The sequence below is a fragment of the Macrobrachium rosenbergii genome, chromosome 4 (genome assembly GCF_040412425.1).
Source record: "Macrobrachium rosenbergii isolate ZJJX-2024 chromosome 4, ASM4041242v1, whole genome shotgun sequence".
Classification (NCBI taxonomy): domain Eukaryota; kingdom Metazoa; phylum Arthropoda; class Malacostraca; order Decapoda; family Palaemonidae; genus Macrobrachium; species Macrobrachium rosenbergii.
Window position 1 is genome coordinate 45,533,354 of NC_089744.1, and position 18,238 is coordinate 45,551,591.

Below are 18,238 nucleotides of genomic sequence, written 5' to 3' on the forward strand. Positions count from 1 at the left end.
TCTGCTTATGAAGTTAGTATTTTAAGATTTACAATGAGACTTGAAAACTAAGCATTTAAAAAATGTGGAATGCTTCATCAGTTGAGAAAATGGATGCTGTGTGTTTATCATGGAGTGAAAATAAGATTCATAGTACTAAGATGCACAGACAATGAAATTACTTACACAAAATAAAAGAAAGATAGGCACTCACTGATTATCTTGAATATACCTAAAATTTGTTAAAAGAAATTCTTATGAGTGGAATCACAAAAGTTTGGACACTTTACATTCATGAAAATAATATGAGTAAATCTTTTATATGAAAACTGAATGCAATGATTTGCTCAATAATCAAGTGGCAAAAAGGACGCTGACTTTATTCTTAAAACATTAAATTATTTTGGCAACCTGGAAATTATTTTGGAAGCATGAAATTCCATATTTATCCCACCTACGACTTCTTAACATACACTAAAGCATATCAGCAGTAAAACCTCTAAAACATTCCAAATACTTTGGCAAAATTTATTACAAATGCCACTTTTCCAGTAGTTATTAAGGAGAATATAATAGCCTTCAAAAGAAGGGTATATTATTATTTGTTTGTCTGGTTGCAGAATTATCAAAAAAATTATATTTGTATTTTTAAAAAAATTTTACCCAAGGTTTTGTAAGTGGAAGTGAAAGAGAAGAATGGAGAGAAAAGATCTGAAAACCAATGTAAGCAAGACAAAGCTCCTGGTGCTTGGAAAAGATGTAAATCTTTCTTTAATTTCTCGCATTACTCAATCCATAAAGATATAAAACATCTACAACCAAAACACACCTATGTGGTGATGGAAGGGACTTAGAAAAGGGAGAACATTTCTGGTACTTTGAGAATGCACTGTGCTATGAAGCAGATACTGAATGGGCAGGAAGGAAAAGACAGCAATTGCCTTAATGAAATGGAAAGTGGTGAAATACTGGCAAATAATATTCCACTGGTTAACAAAACACAAATTTATGTATGCATTCTATATGACTCTGTAAAGCATGCAAACAACAATTCTGAAAAGATCTGACTCATGAATGTTAAGATTATATGGCCAGTGCCTGGTGAAAGATTACTGTGTACTGCAAATGATTAACTTGTGAAAAGACATGATTTTCAGCAGCTAGAAAACAGACTGAGATAGTTTTGTCACATACTGAGCAAAGGTGAAGAAGAGTCACAAAAGTAGTTAAATATATAAGTGGCATGAGAAAAATGTCCAGAAAATCATTGTAAAAGGATACTGAAAAAGAAGAGGTTCAATAACAGTTATGAAGCAAATGAATAAAAAGTTGGAAATAAACTTCATGATGGAAGGAGTAATGGCATAGTTATTATGTTTAACTTCTATACTTCCCTTATTCATCTGTGCATTTGACCCATAATGTTACTCATACCAGGACAGATAAATGGTAAGATTTGGTGATACAATGACCATCTAAATTTATTCCCCTTAGGAACTTTATTTCTAATTTGTGGAAATTTAATGTGCAAGGTACTTTGTAGACCCATTTCTTGCTTCTGAGGAGTGGACAGTATGTATGTGCATGCATGTAGTATACTGTATGTATACATATTGTACACTAAATATTCACATATAAATGTCAATTCATTACATAGGGTATAACTTTGGAACAATGAAAATATTGTTTCTTCCTCTTGGGGAATCTTTATCAATATTTATCTGACCACTTCACTTTCTTGGTTGCTGCTCGTAAGTTATGTGTATTTTATGAAGAAGTGACAAATGCAAGCTTAAATAAGAATTTCATGACAATGTGAATATGAATCACTATATTTTAATGCCAGAAGCAAAAACCTAACACAATATTAAGGGCTAAATATTAATAGTACAATATGCAGTTAAAGCCCACCTTTTGTCCTATTTCTTTATCCCATTTTCATTATATTTCTTAATATCCTCTTTCACTATCATTGGTTTGCCTCTTGTTCCCTTGCCTCTTTATTGTACTTTAGCTTGAATGTCCATCTAGTCTGCAGTTAATAGTAGTAACATAATTGAGGCTTAATGCACACCCTCATCCAACTAGTTTTCCTAGTCAGTGAGACAAGTCCTTCAATAAATCTTTTGCATTAAACCATAATATATTTTAACTGTACCCACAGAACTTAAAATGCTTCCAATTGCTAGATTCTATGGCATACACATTTGTTCTCTGACATTCGGTGGTTCCTTGAAGGTAGCTCATTTTAAGGATAAGCCTCTCATCTCCCTTTGTCTTAATAGTTAAGGTTAGTAGTCATCAGTAATGATTGATGGAGATACCCAAAGGGCAAGAGCACTGCCAATCACCTTAAGGCACCCCTCTGTTGTAGGCATCCTGGAGTCATAGTTACCACCTCCAATTCTATTCACCACCAAGACAAATCTGAAAGGGCGATGTTATTACCTTAATGGTGTGTCTCCACACCCTTGTTAATCATAAAAATTCTCTCCAGCTTCCTTTTGCATCATGCAGTACTACCAACAGTGACAAATGTTGTTTAGCTAGTTGTTAAATACTAACATCTTTGCAATGCATTCTCTACTAAAAATACGTTGTTCCTCATCTGCACCTATTTAGGAGGCTAAATAGAAAAGTTTGTCTGTTCAGTTGTACATATAAGATCTAGTTTTGCAACTCAAGTGTATGCTTCACCCACTTCTGAAGTCATGCAGCTGATACAAAATTGAACAAACTCCCCCAAACAGTTTCAACAGGAAGGAAGTAAATGAATTCAGCTTTGCTCTGACTGTGTGAAAATACATCAATAAAAGTGAAACTCATATAATAGTGCAAATTCATCAATAAAAGTCTGAGATATAGGGAAGGTAAAAATACAAACAACTTGTGTTCAGTGGTATTTGATCTTTGATAACAGTGATTCACCAGTCACTGTTGTCAAAGGGACTGAAATACTGTGGAGGTAAATTTGGTATATCAGACTGGAATCCAAGCTTGGACTTGAACTTGATAATTTGATGGAATCTGATTCTAGATCTGAAATTATTTTTTAATCCTTATGTAAACAATAATTACTGGCAATTTAGAACTTCCATTTCTGTAAATTTTCTGTTCCTTTTATACTTCATAAGTCTTTTCTATAGGAGAGACAGAATGAATTCCTTGCATATATATATATATATATATATATATATATATATATATATATATATATATATATATATATATATATATAATATACAGCAGTCCCCAGTTTACAACGGGTCTGGCTTACTGACATTCGAGGTTACAACGCTTTTCAAATATATTCATCAGAAATTATTTCCCGGTTTATGACGCAACATCCAGGGTTACGACGCGTCGTACGCCGATCTGACGGAAGATATATGGCTCCAAAACAACAGGATAATCAAAATTTGGAGTTTTTTTTTATGAAAAACTCAATAAAAATGCAGTTTACATCATTTTCAATGCACCCAAAGCATTAAAAGTAAGGTTTTCTTAGGATTTTTGACGATTTTCAACGATTTTCGGTTTACGACGTGGTGTAAAAATGGAACCCGTCGTAAACCAGGGACTGCCTGTGTGTGTGTGTGTGTGTGTGTATATATATATATATATATATATATATATATATATATATATATATATATATATATATATATATATATATATATATATATATATATATATATATATATATATATATATATATATATATATATATATATATATATATATATATATATATATATATATATATATATATATATATATATATATATATATATATAATATATATAATATATATACTGCATCACCAACTTATGGCGGATTCGATCTTACAGCGCCTTTTCAGCACCGTTAACACTGTTTTACTGTGCCTTAGCTTGATCCTGCATCAAGTTACAGCATCATAAGCTTATCCTTGCTAACAGCAAGATTAAGCAACAAGTTAACAATGCTTATGGTGCTGTTACCTGATGAAACATCAAGTTATGGCACCAAACATCAAGTTACGGCACCCCAAGGGCTGTTAAAATGCCGATAATGGCAAAACATGACTACGGCGGCAGTCACCTTATGGTGTGGTACTGGAATGGATCCCCCTCCATAAATTGAGGACCTACTGTATAATATATGTGAGTATGTCTGTGTCCATTTGCATGGAGAAAGAATTACTTCTATGTATGTATTAGAAAATGGAACAACTCTCAGTAAACAAAAAGACATTGTAAAAATTACTGCTAATTGCTAATAATTGTTGTTTAATAAAGGATTTGAAATAATTTAGGATCCTGAATCAGTTTCATTTAAGTTCTAAAATCACCCCCATTATATACAATAAAATTGTTCTGCAGATGCATGAAGTTGCATACGATAGCAAACCCCACACAGGTACTGTATATATTTTGTACATAAATACAAATATAAGATACCCCTTGTTCTTAATTAGAAACATTAAGATATCAACAAAAATAAAGACCAAAATAAAACTGTACTGCACTTATACAACCAACGAAAATATGTGATGGCCAACTTTACAAAACACACACGCACACACAAACACACGCACACACACACACACACACATTCTCTCTGCACGACTGACTTCAGTATACTGTGTTTGCCATTTCTATCATATGGTTCTGAAGCTTTTTTTTTTACTGTACCTGAAAGACACTATTATAACACTGCACAGCGTATAATCAGTACATGTATGGTCATATATAAAATAATAACAATCTTAATCACTACATTATGCAACTAAGAGAAAATAAAATAATGATCAGTTTTATCTTTCACACTCTCCATGAACAATTTAAATATTTCCTCTTTTTATCTAAACATTCATGTACTGTACAGGACGAGTATCGTGCTATATTGTATGTGAAGTGTGTGCTCTTTCCCAAGAAAAGTTTACACTGTGTTCTCATGATTGCTCCAGATGATTGAAAATAATGGTTAGGATGGAGCTACAATGCCTAAGCACTAAGGTGAAGCAAAGTGAATAAACTAGGTGTTGTGTTACACTGTGTACAACTATGAACTGCCTGACCTTACATCACATGGTTCATCTGCTTTGAGTGATCTTTGGCAACTCTCATTGGAAAATCTGGGATGTCAGGAGTAAATGACGTTTGTAGAATTTCTTTGATCAATAACATTTAGAAAATAACTGTGCTAAAGTAATTTATTTTCTCTCTTTTGATTCATCAAAATTTGTTGCAAGAGTTGTGCTTCTTTGCCTTCACCTTCCTCAGCTGATAATTTAAGAAGTTAAATTCTTTTTCATTTACATGCCTTTAGTTCTTCCACTTCCTTGTCAGTCTTTCTATGCTAATTTCTCTTCCTACCTGAAACATTTTGTTAATTTTGTCAATCACTGCCAGGGAAGCGTCCCAAAATCATTTGTGATTTCACTCTATAAAAGGTTTCCAATATGCACTGACTGTTTCAAGATAAAATTTATCCACAGGAGCTTCAGCAAATGCTACTGAATCTGCATTTGTGAATGATTTTGAGCACTCCATTATCTTAAGGTTAAGGTGGATTATGATAAAAAAGATAGTTCCGTCTTTAAATATGCAATCCTCCTCTGTACAGTTGTTTATTGCCTAAGGTGCATTGTTTGTTTTTACGAAACTCTTTCAGTCACTGCCCGTCCTTTGCGAGGATAAGGTACAGAATAGCCTTAATTTTTCAGTGTTTTAAATGTTTTTACTGTTTTTAGAATCTTATAGATATTTTGTACATATTTTTAGTGTTTAGTATAATTTCCTGTTTTAAGATGTTCATGAATTATTTTCAAGCTTTCTACATGCTGATGTTCATTAAATTTGATTAAATATTGCATAATTTTAATGGATTATGCAGTGCTTGGTTTTAAGTTCGTTTGTATCTTTTTTATAGCCTTGAGGATACGATTATGAATCGTGAAACGTTGGCAAAATAAATGTACCAGTACGACGCCTTTCCCTATGGTTCCCCTGGTGAGATATATATATATATATATATATATATATATATATATATATATATATATATATATATATATATATATATATATATATATATATATATATATATATATATATATATATATATATATATATATATATATATATATATATATATATATATATATATATATATATATATATATATATATATATATATATATATATATAGTTATTATAACATGCTTCAGAAGCACCTACAATAGCAAAAATATACTAAATATTAGCAATTCAGATGAGACTATAACTCAGTGTAAAAAATTATTACATAGTAATGATTCAGAACAAACTCCAAGTCATACTTCAGTTTTTTATAATGATAATGATTTAAAAAAGGTCAAAAGCCATGGTAATGAATCTTTGGCAAACTGGGCAGTAAGCTCTAAGGCAGACAGAGTTTCTCAAGTGTGTAATTCCATTCAAAATTATTCTATGTTGCTGATGTAGAGAGTTCCGAAGATTGTAACAGTTGTAAAACAAGCAGTCGAAACAGAACTGGTGTATAAAATTTTCTAGACGTTAGTTCTGTGGAAAATATACAAGAAAATAATGAACGCTGTAGAAATAAAAATTTTTTCTAAAGAAGCAAAACTTCTGTGGCTTCTGGTGAATCTGAGAAAAATTAAATAAATACCTCTGAGTGTTAATCTGACAGTACTGTAGTCGTTTTCAGTTATTTGTGGTCCCTCTTCTTCAGTTGCTCTTAAAGGTTATGAAATGTGTAATAAAGAGGCAGTAAATGCAGAAGCTGCCACTTCACAATTAGGCTCTGGCCTTCAAGTTTATTTGTCATCTGCTGGAAGTCCCAAAATTAGTGTTCTGAGTTCTTGCCAAGGCCAACACCTCTGATAGATTTGGGCAATGATAGCACCTGTTCTGACCGATCGTCTTACAATGGTGATATAATTGTAGTTTAAATATACAGTATGTATACACACACACATACATAATATATATACAGACATACATATATATATATATACATATATATATATATATATATATATATATATATATATATATATATATATATATATATATATATATATATATATATATATATATATATATATATATATATATATATAGTATATAAAAGTTGTTTTGTTCTCCTTTTCCTAAGCTATTTCCCTCTAACTATCATTTGTGTGACAGTTCACTGTGGGTCTGAATGAGGATTATAGGTGAATGTGTATAATTACTTTCATATAATAAATTTAGACTTTAACACTGAAGATTTCAATTACATTCTCTTCATGTGTATTTTACTGTCTGTATTGTGGTAAATCTTACCCTTCAGCTTACAAGCTGCCATAGTTCGGATATTTTAAAAGACCTCGAAAGCACCTGGAAATATTATTTAAAGATACCAAGCAAATACAAAAGCTTTATAATAACCATATCAAGGCAACAGACTTTCAAACACACACACACACACACACACACACATATATATATATATATATATATATATATATATATATATATATATATATATATATATATATATATATATAATATATATATATATACATATACACACACATACTCACACATACATACATATACAGTCACCACCCTACTTATGAACAAGTTAAATTCTGGATGGCCATTCATATCTTGAATTGTAAGTTGGTTTTTAATATGTAGTGCATAATTTTTGCTGATGTTTACATTCCCGAGTTAACTCGGGAATCTTAGATTATACTATTTTCACAGCATTTTTAATTCATGCAGTATTATAAGGAATTACTTTGGAGGCTAGAAAGGTAAAAAGAAGTAAATAAAATTTAGAGTCAAGCAACATTCAAACTTTAGTATTTTTTCCATAGCTTTATTTTTCCATGCTTTGAAAGCTATGAACTTGGAGAGAATTTCGCAGGAGCAGCATCTGACATTGGAAGTTCACAAAGTAAATAATGCACATCGCCATCTATACTGACAAAAATACATACATTACTCAACGTTTCCTATGGGGAAAGGAAATGCAGAAAATGGAAATTCATCACAGACCGAGTTAAATTGGGAAGATGAAATAAGTACGAATATTTTACGAGTATGAATGAGTATTCTCGTGATTGTAAGAAGAATACGTGGTAGTTAATGACGAGGATACTCAGGATAATCAGGGAAGGAGTTTAAAGGGACAGGTTCTTCTTCCTTGTGTTCTGTTCTGTTCTTTGCAAAATTTCTTCCTACCAGAATAGGAACACAGAGTGAAATTTGAACCCTGTCTGTTCGTATCTATGAATGTTCGTAACTTGAATGTTTGTAAGTAGGGTGGTGTCTATATGTATATGTGTGTGTTTGTATATATATATATATATATATATATATATATATATATATATATATATATATATATATATATATATATATATATATATATATATATATATATATATATATATATATATATATATATATATATATATATATATATATATATATATATATATATATATATATATATATATATATATATATATATATATATATATATTATATACTGTGTACATACACACACATGTATATATATAATATATATACTGTATATACATACGTAGTTAAACCATCCTGTAATTCAGATACCAGACCCTGAAAAGTTGTTTAAATAAATTTCAGGTCAGGGGGTCGAGTTCCTCCTGGGGGTAATGATAAACAAATAAAGCTTGATTTACACTGAACTAGAGGTTGTTTCCAGTAATTTCTATAGATCTTCTTACATTTCTATCCATACTCGCTTACTCTGCACGTACACCATGTCAACAGACACTGAAAAATTCCACTAATCCAGATGACAACTTGTACTATGTAACCTCTGAATATGTTCTCAATCTTTTTTCTAGAATTACACTTTGGTCAAAAGTATTATTTGTGAACTGCATGTAAACTCCCTCAATTGCCTTTGTCAACACTTCCTTGCTAAGAAATTTCACAAAGTATAAAATTCTGCCCTCAGCCCTAAAATCAAAAGATACATACTGTACAGTTATTATTTTCTACAGTTATGTGAACTACTATCCAATAGAGATAACTTTTTATATACTGGTACCAAGAAAACTCATGAGAACAAAGTGTGGCAGTGCTTATGTGATTTCAAAAGCTATGGTTATCTATTTGTAGTTCTTGACACAGAACATTCCTGAATTTTGTTTTGTGTAAACATGATTAACATCTTTTATCATTATTAACCAAATTAATATATGAAAATGCTACAGCAAAAGATGCAAAACTTTGGATATATAATGATAGACAGCAAATTACATCAAAAGGTTTGATTGCAACCAGCATTGCATTTACATTAAACATTAGTGAATGTCACTTTATTGGAACATGATGCGTGGCTCTTATATTTTGGCAAGGATATCTATCCTTTAATGTAATGTTGTTGTTTTTCTAGCTGAATCCTTTAGTAACTAAGATATTTTATTTGAAAATGGAAACAACTTAGTATTTTATAAGTTCAGCAAAGACTTTAAACAAAATAGACCATTTCCTATTAACATTTTGCAGCTTCTTAGCATTCACGGCTTGTGAAAGAGAACCAACATTATTGCCTCTAAATGAAAAGTGAGCTTTCACTCAAACTCTTACACTTCCCATATGAAAAAGAGAAACCACATACACTTTAAGAAACTTAAGTTAGGTTATTCTGGTTATTAATTTAATTATCAAGAACACGAGTAACAGCTGATTACTACAGTTAATGTCTTACTTTATTTCTCTGCAGTTTTAAAGCTTATTGATCCCACATAAAATAAGGAAGTGCATAAAACTTGTAAGCACTTTAGCCAAAATCATAATTTTAATCTATCTGGATAAATGGAATTCAACTTATGTATGCAATTATGCATTCACACAAAAACTGTCAATCAGCATCACACAAAATATCATCTTGATAAAGTGCAAAAGTGGATATACAGTCAGCAGAAGAGCTCACAACCAGTATATGTAACTGTAACTAGCAGCTGTATCACTGTGCTTGCTGCTGCAGCTTGGCTTTTTAATATTGCACCAGCATAAAACACCTGGGATCCAAGATATCTAACTTCTCACCATTTTATTTACTGTATAACTTTTTACCTGTACAAATATTTACAAACAGCATGACATTGCTTCCCTATGTGTTAATATTTGGTATCATACCAACTATTGTAACTGGGTAGCTTCTAACATGGTATCAGTTACCTGCTGATACACTGAGTAACAACTTTGAGAAGACAAGGGGTTCCTCACTTGACAAAACCTGCATAAAACACATACACACTTGACAAAACCAATCCTTCTCACAGATATACTGATTTTAAGAACAAACCCACTGTGAAAGGCCTGTCATTGTACTTGTAGTGTGCATATGCTAATTCTGATTTCACTGGAACTATTCCATACCCCATGAATCTCGGAGCTAGCACGTCTGATTACAGAACTATATATACAAATTAATCTGGCAAAGTGAATACCAAAGAGATAGTAAAAACCATCTCAAAGTTGATACCACTTCTTGTCCTTGTACTTGAGCATTAGCTGGTGAGCAGCTGTGGAGAATGACTCTGATTCATTCATCATACGACCAGTCCGTTCTTCTAATTCACTAAGTTTCTGCCCTCTCTCTACCATTAACATTCGCGTTCTGGCAACATCACCCGCAACAGAACCAGCTTTTGCATTCAGAGCTTCTAGTTGAGCTGTAGGTCCCGGTACATGTTTGGCAACACTCCGTGAACCCTTCCCTGAAGACTCACCAACTGTAAAGAACAGCTATGCTGTGATGTAGTCAAATTGCCATCCTTAAATATAAGTAATTTAGTTTGCTAATTATGCTGGAAATTACTGCACATAACTTAATGCAGGAAAGGAATAGAGTACATGCAGACATGAAAGTCCCTCTAACACATAAATCAAATGTTATATATATATAGTACATATATAGGACATGAGACTTGAATAGACAATATATTAATATACCCTGAAAGAAAGCAATTTTTACACATAATTTTATAAATAAGAAAGAACTCAATAGTCAAAGTACAATTTTTACTTACATGCTTACATATTATCAAGTCCGCAGTTTCCTCTATTTCACATAATAAAGGATTACAAAGCAAAATGGACGTGAACTGCAAAACTGTTACTCAAAATATAGGTACAAATACACAACTATTTGGTATAGTATTATTTTTGAACTATACTATATTCTCTCCAGATGATCAAGAACATCATTCAAAATTTTTTATATCATAAATTCATTAAAACTGATTTATGACACCGACTTATGGATGATTCAATCTTATTGGATCTTATGGCACTTTTTCAGCACTATTAACAGCGCTTTAACTTGATGTTGCATCAAGTTACGGTGCCGTAAGGTAAGTGCCATTGACAGCGCTAATGGCAAGAATAGGCATCAAGTTAACGGCATTTACGGTGCTGTAACTTGATGCAACATCAAGCTATTGCGCCAAACACCAGGTTATGGCGCTGTAAGTGCCGTTAAAGGTGAAACACCAACTTACGGTGCGGCGCTGGAACAGATCCCCCGCCGTAAGTCAAGGACCTACTGATCTCCATGATCACACTTTTGAAATATGTGCACTAAGAGGACATCAGCTGTTACTTACATGATACCAAGTATAGGAGTGACAGCACTGAGCAATCATAGAGGACACTTACCTGTCATACTAAATTTACTAAATCTCAATGAATACTGTGTTAAACAATTTCCAAACATCTGAAAATTTTGCATGTACTGTATTGTGGGACTTTAAGCGACTTCTGAAAACCTGCTCAGTGGGTTTTGAAGTGAACAAGAGACTCAATTTGACATAGTCTAGATATAACTGAAGTTAACTTTGTTTCGTATCCATCAGCAGTCTTGAATATCATAAAACTCACAGTCTTTTGTCTACAAGACAGAAGAAGAATGAGTTTACACATAACTTATATGGGACCTCATGTAAAATCTAACCACCTTCTTCACTCTCCATGAGTCTGCTGCATTGTTCATAGCTGTGTGTGCTATTTCAAAGAGTTTGCTCAGCAACTAGTATTTTTTCATCAATCATTCTTTTACATTTTTTTTCAGTACTAGTTCAACACTTTATTTGAACTTTTTTCACTTTCTTACTTGGTGAATCAGTGTAAAAGACTGAGTTTTCTCAACTTATAAGGCATTTTCAGTCACTGGTGGTTATCTATAAGTAACCACTACTTAATCTTTTCTCTTGTAAATATTGCATCTTAGCCAAGTGTTTGGGTAATTCCAGAGATATTTCTGTACTTCCTGTTCACTGTGTTCCTTTCTTGACCTATTCACTGGTAGTTTTGGTGTCTGTATTTGTATTAGCATGCAATTTAGTTAAAATGCTGTTAGCTACCTAGCATCAATAATAGGGGCTTTTGCTAACACTAAGCTCCTTGCATATTTGTGTGTGTGTGTGTTTTTTTGCTAAAATGAAGGTTATGTTCCATTTGCTAAATGAGTTATGCTCCTACTTTGTTTCTGTATTTTTGACACAATTTTTTTTATTTTCTTCCTAATGATCACAGACGGAATGGACCCATTTGCATTTCCAAAGAACTTAGTAAAGTAGTTCTTGGAAAAGATGACATCAGCAGGAACTATGGCAGCAATTTTTAATCTGGGTAGTATGGTCTCAGTTTCTTCAAGACAGTTCTATCCCAGCCGGAGAATCTAAGGATCAAGAATATTCTCTCAATATAAGTTCAAATAACAGAAGACACTTTCTAAACTGTCTATGCCTTATACTTCAACAACAAACAGGACATTTCCAGCAAGGAGATATTGGTCACTCTTTCAACCTAGGAAAGAGGGACAGCCTATGGTAAAGTCCCCTGGTAAAAGCATTAAAAGGAAATGAGACCAGATATTATCTGAAAATTCATAAAGATCTTGGCAGAGATAAAAGCATAGCCATGTGTATAGTTGTCAAAAAGTTAGCTCCAAACTTCCTTATCTGGATACAAGCCCCACTCTCATTGCAACTGGTGGACCAGAGGTTGCAGGCCTTGGAAAATGAGATAAGGTCAATGTCACACATGCAGGTGATCAAGTAGGTGTGGGATGAATTGCATGGGTTCTACAGTTTCTTACTTTTGGTGACAAAAGTGACAGGGGTTTGACAGTCAATAATGGTCCTCATCATGCTGAATGAAGTTTACTAGGAAATCCCATTTAGGATAGAGATTGTTGAGTCAGTCCAACAAGAATAGGGACTGCTTGGAACCCCTAGACCTCAAAAAGACCTCTTTCACATTAGGATTATGGCACCAGAGGGTCATCGGTCTAGGAAAGGGTTTGCAGGCATCTGGCTAGTGATGGCAGCAGCAGTTGTGAAGTTATCACAGCACCTAGATTTCTATGTCTACTCTGCCAAGATGTGGGACTGCTTTCTCTGAGATAAGGTGGAGAGCTCCTTCAACAAAAGCTGCATATCAAGGATGGATGCCAACCTGTTAGCGACTTTGGTTTGAGTGACAAAGGGTACACTCAGGAGACTGCTCTCCTTGATCCAGCAGGTTATGCACTGTATGGATCCCTTGCCTAAGTTGTGGCAGTCCCTGATCATTCATCTTGTGTCTGGACTTATTGGATCTTCACACCCATTTCAGACTGGCAAAGTTGGTATCGGCAGCAAAATTTCCAGATCATCACACAGATAAAAGCCTTGAGGGAAGTTATGGAAGGTACAGTATTTAGTGTAGCAAGACCCTGGTCATCTCTTGGTGGAGTTCCCTTGTCCTCCCAATCTCCAGAAACTTTAATGTTTACAAATATGCATCCAGCCAAGGGTGAGATATGCACCTTTCGGATCACCAGGTAACAGGCATTTTGTTGATACAGAACACAAGCAGTTAATCATTTTTCCAAAAGTTGAAGGCCACCTACTATGGCCTCCAGGCACTCTTTATATTATTAAAATGAATGGCTGCTGACATTAAGTGACACACCAACAACAGTGGCCTGCCTGGAGAATCATGGCTGCAAAAGGTCCAAAGCTCAACTAGTCCAGCAGTAGACATCTTTGTGTGGGCAAAGGTGAGCAACCAATGAATTTTCCCCATGATCTGTCCCAGGAAAAATTGCTGTACTGACTTGACTGTCTCTATTCTAATGTGATAGCAGATAGACTCAACAAAAGGTAGCAAGCTCTAACTGTATGCACACTGCTTTTGAATTTGGAGAATTGCAAGGCTCTCTGAGGCCTGTGGGGAAAGCTGCTGATGGATTTATTTTAAACAGCCTGGATCAGTTTCTGATTTAATATTCATCTCAAATCAATTTGTTTACCTGGAAGTTGGATACACAACCTGGATTATAAGCTTTTCCATCTTTTGGCCTAATAAGGCAGATGCTGGAAAAGCTTAGGACATTTTTGGTTCCCCTCTGACCCTAGCAGGAGTGGTTCATGGACTTGTTGGTGATAATGATACACTACTAGAGTACAGCACTCTCCTGGAAGAAGATTCTCAAGCAGCCCCACTTCCAGAGGTTCCTTAGCAACCTAAACATATTTCAGCTTCATACCTAGAGGAAATTCAACAGTTCCAGAGGTCGAGGATTTCTACAGTCGTTGCAGTCTTGCTGGACCTCACTCAGGAATCTCTGCCAGGCTAAATGGGATTCAATTCTCTGATAGGTGACTTCATCTTTTCCTCTGTTGCCATAATTGCCAGTCTCCAGTATTAAGGGCTATAGGTCTGTCCTCTTAAAGATATTTGAATTTTGAGGTCTAAATGTGAAAGCGTTGCTTGAACTGAAGATGATGCTTCTCCATTTTCACAAGGTATCAAAGCAATTGCTTCAACCTCAAAAAAGTGACCTTTCTCTTGTGCTCAGAAGCCTCTCCAAGCCACAGTATAAATCTTTTCAAAATTCTTTGAGAGCTTTTGTGTCTTTGAGGTGGGCCAGGGAGCAGGGCTATCATTTGCTCCACTTATTTTGTGGCTATGAATCAAACAATTAGTGGTTATGATCTTGCAACTACTCACTGAGTCATTCCTTCCCTTCCTTCAGTCTCAGGCAATGAATATAACCTATCCTGTTCAGTGAGAGCCATCTGTCACTATTATTATTAATCAGACGAATCCTATTCATATGTACCAAGCCCACAAGGGCCATTGACTTGAAATTCAAGCTTCCCAAGAATATGGTGTTCATTTGAAAGGATGAGGAAGTAGAGGGAAATATGGAAAGAAGAGATCTCACTTATTAAAAAAAATAATTATCAAACTAATAAATAGATAAAAACGTTAGTAAATTATCAAAATGCAAGGAGAATTGTATTAGGGTAGTAATGCATTACAACTTTGGTTGAATTTGAAGTTCCAGCTGCACAATATCCTCAGGAAGACTGTTCCACAGTCCAATAGTGTGAGAAATAAAAGATCCCTGGAACTAAGAAATTTGATAGCGAGACGTATTTACTGCACATTGATGCTGCTGTTCAGCAAATCTGGTTGCTCTCAGCAGGAAAATGGGATCAAGGATCAATTTGTCAATGTGAAAGATCTCTATTAAATTACAACTTATGAAAAGTTGACAGACGACATGATCTGTTGATGGTCCAAGTCATAACTGTGAGTATTAGGAAACAAACCACTCTATCTAAAAGAGATGAATCTTTGACAGGACAAATGACCTAAAACAGGTTGCACTGATTTTATCACTGTTATAAATATATGAGGCCTTACATTACAATACCTAACTATTATGTGGCATTTGCTGACACTTTCATTAGATATTTCTTAAAAGTAAGATGAGTCAAAAGTTATACCTAGAACAGTTAAAGCTTCAGACTCATTCAGCAGTCCCATCCACCTGACCGGGAGGATGGGGTGGAAAATCTGTCTGACATCTGCTAATCAAGTGTTTTCATTTTAGTGGAGTTCAGCCTCATACCCCAACAAATACTTCAGTCACTAATCCAGTCCACGTCAAAAGTGGCAGCTTCATTTCTCATAAGTGGAGACTTTACTACACCCACAAGTGTTGTATCATAAGCATACTGAACAATCTTGTTTTCCAGGCCAACAACCATATCATCCCCTAAGTTGAGGAGGAAGGTATGAGGGGTGATGTGACATTTTGCTAGGATTAGGTATGAATTGTAGTAAGCATTGAATAATTTGATTAATTCTGAAAGCTGTCATGATGAATAGCCTCATTGCACCCTCAGTAACCTCATCCATCATACCCTAAATTGAGGAGGAAGGTATGGAGGGTGACGTGACAAATTTGCTAGGATTAGGTATGAATTATGATAGGTACTGAATATTTTTATTATAATTCTAATAGCTGTCATGATGAATAGCTAGCTGCAACCCAAGTAACCTTATCATATCCCAAGTTGAGGAGGAAGGTAAGAGGGATGATATGACAACTTTGCACAGATTAGGTATGAATTTTGGTAGGCACTGAATATTTTGATTAATTCTGAAAGTAATCGTAATCAACATTCTAGCTGACATATGTTTCTCTTGATATTCTTTGTGAAATGGAAGATTTTCAATCATATTTATTCAGATATATGCTGACAAGGTGGGTGGTTTATGATCACTTGAATCCTATTTTTCTAAGTATACAATAAACTATACAATAATTCGTTACGATTAGTCATAACTGGACACAAAATAACTGTATGCACACTGCTAACTGTGGACATTTTGAGAACCGAAGCAGCTACTGGTGCTAAAGGAAAGGTAAAATGGGTTTTGAGTTTTTGATATTCGATAAAGAATGAAGGTATTGCTTTTTAATACCGTATTTCAATTAGATTTCAATGCTCTTGCTATCAAAACCTCTCTCTACCTCACTCTTAAAATAAACTTCAAAAAAATTTCAGTTCATCACTCACTAACAACTGATAACTTAACTATATACTAACAACCTACACAGAAATCTTCACATACTTTTCTGGACTTAAAGTCTACATATTTCAACCATCTTAATGGATCTGTATCGAAAAACAGTACAGTACTTACAAAGCTCTTCACGGTCCAATTGTGAGACTCCTCCACCAAAAAGTCCTTTGAAAAAGCTTTGCTTTGGAGGCTCAGGCATATCATGAGGCTGAAACAATTCTCCTAATAAATTTTGAAGTTCCTTGCTAGAAAAAACAGGAAAATAAGACATGATAACAGAATTCTGCTAGTAACCTGACAAATATTTGTCTTCAGTTTTATTTCTTCATCATATAACATTACAATGAACTAATTTTACCACTTCATTTTCTAGATTAATAGCTAAACATTGGAAAGTACAACAATGACTCTTTAATTTTCTAAAGGTCTTTGTACCCAAAATGTTATGTGAACATGGCCTGGGAACTGGTATGTCCAACTGAATGAAAATATATTACCAGTGCTTGTGTGACACATCTGCAATGCTGCAAGGACTAAACCTAATGTAAATCAATTTATTTAACTGATAACTTATTCATTATTCTACAATGTCTATCATTTATTAATTGCCATTGATTGTAATAATAAAGAACCGCAGTTTAGACTTCTCTAAAGGAGTTTACTTCATTCAATGCTTCTGTTAGTTAGCTATTAAAGATAGTTTAACCAGATGAACAAGCCAAATATTTCTTACAAGACCTGCCTCATCAATGTTTCTGTGAATGGAGATATGTCATATTTCTCATAGTTTCATATTTTTATGAAGTATTTCATGTAGTACTGTAAAAGGGATAATTCGGACATCATTCTCTAAGTCTTTTGACAGCAGTTCTAGAATTACTGGAAATTATACAATGTCATACAATTACTTTTTCATAATTGCAGACATTATTGTTGCTAATACTACAGTGAAAATGAAAATATACTTCAAAGATGAAAGCAAACCTATTTTTTCTTAAAATATTTTAGTAAATCCTGAAATTAACATGAATTTTTGAGTCATCAGTATTTAATAAAGAAGTCTTCTAATGTATATGTTGTTATTAAATGTCAATACTAGGTTTTATGCTGATCTTTGATATCTTTAAATCATTAATTAATAACAAGTATTTCATGAAATTTGTTTAAGGAGTCGAATGTTTTGGCACAGGGTGATATGAAGGTGAAAGGGCAGTGTGTTTCAGAACAGGAAAGGCAAAGGATGATGAGTATGGGGTACCTGAAAAATTCAGAACTACGGAAGACATAGCTTGTGAAATCACAGAGACTCTAAGGAGGAGTGTGAGAGTATCAATGTATTATATCAAGGTTTG

The 18,238-nt window shown here is 33.7% G+C and overlaps 1 protein-coding gene across 8 annotated transcripts in view; it reads right to left on the reverse strand.

The window, feature by feature from the left end:
* Positions 1 to 9,265: 9,265 nt before the first annotated feature.
* The window catches only part of Tomosyn (syntaxin-binding protein tomosyn), a 991,423-nt gene continuing 982,450 nt past the window's right edge, over positions 9,266 to 18,238 (reverse strand). For all 8 annotated transcript variants that reach the window (XM_067096189.1, XM_067096177.1, XM_067096169.1 and 5 more), the window contains 2 exons: positions 17,007 to 17,131; positions 9,266 to 10,750 (listed from right to left, as the gene is read on the reverse strand). In XM_067096189.1, the coding sequence (XP_066952290.1) occupies positions 10,488 to 10,750; positions 17,007 to 17,131 (388 nt within the window). In that variant the 3' untranslated portion in view covers positions 9,266 to 10,487. The remainder of the gene's footprint in view (positions 10,751 to 17,006; positions 17,132 to 18,238) is intronic.